Source organism: Sapajus apella, unplaced genomic scaffold, assembly GCF_009761245.1.
Source record: "Sapajus apella isolate SASKATOON/1434 unplaced genomic scaffold, GSC_monkey_1.0 scaffold77, whole genome shotgun sequence".
In the NCBI taxonomy this organism is placed as follows: domain Eukaryota; kingdom Metazoa; phylum Chordata; class Mammalia; order Primates; family Cebidae; genus Sapajus; species Sapajus apella.
Window position 1 is genome coordinate 9125361 of NW_022437017.1, and position 3423 is coordinate 9128783.

The following is a 3423-nucleotide window of genomic DNA, read 5'->3' on the forward strand; positions in this document are numbered from 1 at the left end:
TCAAAAAAAAAAAAAAAAAAAAAAAAAAAAAATTCCTCGTTCTACTCTAGTCTAATAATTTTTTAAAAAATAATGTTAAGGGCCGGGCGCCGTGGCTCACGCCTGTAATCCCAGCACTTTGGGAGGCCGAGGCGGGCAGATCACGAGGTCAACAGATAGCGACCATCCTGGACAACACGGTGAAACCCCCATCTCTACTAAAAACACAAAAAAATTAGCTGGGTGTGGTGGCACGCCCCTGTGGTCCCAGCTACTCGGGAGGCTGAGGCGGAAGAATCGCTTGAACCCGGGAGGCAGAGGTTGCAGTGAGTCAAGATTGCGCCACTGCACTCCAGCCTGGTGACAGAGCAAGACTCCATCTCAAAAAATAATAATAATAATACAAATAATAATAATAATGTTAAGGTCAGACGCCTTCTACCACCTAAAACGATAAGACCCCAACAGAGAAGTGGAGGCTGGAAGGGCTCTGGAGTTTGCACGTTAGAGGGAGGAAACCAGGCGAGTCACAGAAGCGCTGCCTTTGCATTCAGTTTCTGTCCCAGGAAGTCTCCCAGCCCAGATCCCGACTCAGGCTGCCCAGGAGCACAACTAAAGCCGCCCAACCGGAGAAGCCAGAGCCCCATGGCCCGACGCTGCCAGCTCCAGGAGCAGGACAAGCGCGCACGAGACGTGCGGCCAGGCTGGAAGCCTCGCTGCCTCCCCCTCCCGTTCGCAGGGACCCAGGGCCCAGCGCCAGCCCGGGTTCCCTAGCGCTCGCCGCGTCCTGACCCCGCCCCCGGCGAGCACGTTTCCAAAAACTGACACAAGTCGAGCGCGCGCGCGGGAGTCGCAGCGCGCGCGGGGATGCCCGGGCGGGCCCCGCAGGCGCGCCCCCCAAAACACGAGACCCAGACACGCTGGCCGACATCGCCTGCTTCACTTTTCGCCTAAAAGGGACCCGCAGCGTGGCCAGAGGGTCCCAAGCGCAGACGCCTGCGCCCCGCCTCCCCAGGGACCACGCCGGGACGCGCACCCCGGGAGCCGCACGCGGGTTTCTGGAGCCACCGGGGGAGGGGGGAGGGTGCCTCTGTAACATTCCACCCAGCCTGTCATTTTCCAACGGTCACCAAGATGAAGGAGACAAAATTACCTAACTCCCGGGGTCAGCCCAGTCCTGCCCACTTACGATTGGGGGACAGAAAGAACTCCCAGTTTCCAAGGGTCACGCCAGTCCCACCCACTGCGATTCAAAAGTCAGATTCCCACTTTCCCAGGGCCAAGGCAGCCCACACCCGATCAAGACGACGGGGGCAAAAATTCCCAATTTCCAAAGGTCAGACCGCTCCCGCCCACTCAAGGGGACGGCATTTCCCACCTTCTCAGGGTCGGGCCCGCCGTGCCCGGGTAAGAAGAGTGGAGCAAACGCCTAATTGTAAAAAGTGGAGCGAGGACAGGAAAGGGTGCCCTCAAAAAGCGAAATCAGGCGGCGGGGCACACTGACAGCGCCGGGAACGAGCCGGGCGGCCGGGCTTCCCGTCAAAACGCGCCTGGCACGAGAAACCCCTCCCGTTCGGCGCCCGGGACAGCCCGGCGGGGGCAACAGCAGCGCGGCCGGGCTCGGGGGGCGCCGGCTCCTGCTCCCACGCCGGGCACCAGCGGCTCCCGCCCTGCGGGAAACGGTCGTCCGGCCGCTCGGCGGGGAAGCCACGGTGGTCCCGGGCAGCGACAGTCCGGGAGCTCTGTTCCGCAGGGAGAACCGGCGCGCGCGGCTACGGGAGCTGGGGCGTCCCCGGGGGCGGCGGGGGAGGGGAGGCCGGGAGGGAGGGACGGCGGGGGAGCGGCACTCACGTAGACCGGTAGCGGCCACGGGTAGACGGCGGGCTCGGCCCCCACGGGCGACTTGAGCCTCAGCTCCAGCTTCTCCCCCATGTCCGCGCGCGCGGCCGCCGCACCATGCTAGGCGGGCGGTTGGGGGAGGGGCGGGGCCGCCGGTGGGCGGAGGAGGGCGGGCGGGAGGGAGGGGCGGGAGGCTGAGGAGAGGGGGCCTGGCCTCGGCCTCGGCCGCCGCCGCCGCCGCCGCCGCGCTCCGGTCCGGCCCCCGGCTCCCTCTTTGTGGTCACAGGCCCAGGGCCTCCAGCGCCGCCGCCATCTTGGGCCGGCGTGAGGCTAGCACAATGAGCCGGGGGCCGGGCAGAACCACTCGCCGCGCGCGCGAGGGGGGGCCCGGAGCGAAGAGGCCGGCGCGCGCCCGCCGCCCAACAGGCAGCCCCGCGCGCGCCACCCCCCCGGCGTCCCGCCCCGTGGACTCGCCCGCCCGCCCGAATCCACGCACGCACGCACGCACGCACGTACGTCCTCGGTTGCCCTCGGCCGTCCCCTCCCCCCACTCGCCGGCCCGAAGCGGAGACCCGGGGAGATCCTGTGGGCGGGCCAGTGTGGTGGCGAGTTCGAATCCCGTCCGAGGAGGAGGACGCCGAACACCTCCTCACACACTGCTTAGTAAAACCAAAAATCCTCATTTAGTGTAAGAGCCACGGTCCAGGATCCGCTCTAACTCCAAGCCCAGGACTCATTCGACAACAATGCTGTTTATTGGGTTAAAAAAAAGAATGAATAAGATCTAGTATTTGGGCCAGGTGTGGTGGCTCAGGCCTATAATCCTAGAACTTTGGGAGGCCAAGGCGGGTGGATAGACTTGAGGTCAGGAGTTTGAGACCAGCCTGGCCAACACGGTAAAACCCTGTCTCTACTAAAAATGCAAAAATTAGCCGGGCGTGGTGGTGGGCGCCTGTAATCCCAGCAACTCCAGCGGCTGAGGCAGGAGAATCACTTGAACCCGGGAGGCAGAGATTGCAATGAGCCAAGATCGAGCCACTGTACTCCAGCCTGGGTGACAGAGCGAGACTCCATCTCAAAACAAAACAAAACAAAAATAAATAAATAATGAAAATAGATTCCCCTGGTGGCCATAAGGACAGATTGGGAGATCGAAGGGGGCTGGGCATAAAGGAAGCAGCTGAGAGAAGAGTTGGGGTCGTGCTTGAACCCATGAGGCGGCGGAGGTTGCCGCAAGCCGAGATGACACCATTGCACTCCAGTCTGGGCGACAGAGCGAGACTCTGTCACCAAAAAAATAAAACAACCTTGCACAGTGGCAGTATCGTATAGCCAATGAGGAGGTTTTTTTTTTTTTTTTTTGAGAAGGAGTTTCGCTCTTGTTACCCAGGCTGGAGTGCAATGGCACGATCTCGGCTCACCACAACCTCCGCCTCCTGGGTTCAGGCAATTCTCCTGCCTCAGCCTCCCGAGTAGCCGGGACTACAGGCACGCGCCACCATGCCCAGCTAATTTTGTGTATTTTTAGTAGAGACGGGGTTTCACCATGTTGACCAGGATGGTCTCGATCACTTGATCTCATGATCCACCCGCCTCGGCCTCCCA

General features: G+C 61.9%; 1 protein-coding gene across 7 annotated transcripts in view; it reads right to left on the reverse strand.

The window, feature by feature from the left end:
* DOT1L (DOT1 like histone lysine methyltransferase) overlaps positions 1-2137 on the reverse strand; it is a 78334-nt gene extending 76197 nt beyond the window's left edge. For 6 of the 7 annotated variants that reach the window (XR_004260961.1, XM_032252350.1, XM_032252348.1 and 3 more), the window contains exon 1: positions 1831-2137. Coding sequence is in view for 5 of the 7 variants with exons in the window: in XM_032252350.1 (XP_032108241.1) it covers positions 1831-1911 (81 nt within the window). In the remaining 2 variants the exon portion in view is untranslated. The remainder of the gene's footprint in view (positions 1-1830) is intronic. The other variant, XM_032252351.1, reaches the window with a different exon arrangement.
* Between the last annotated feature and the right edge of the window lie 1286 nt (positions 2138-3423).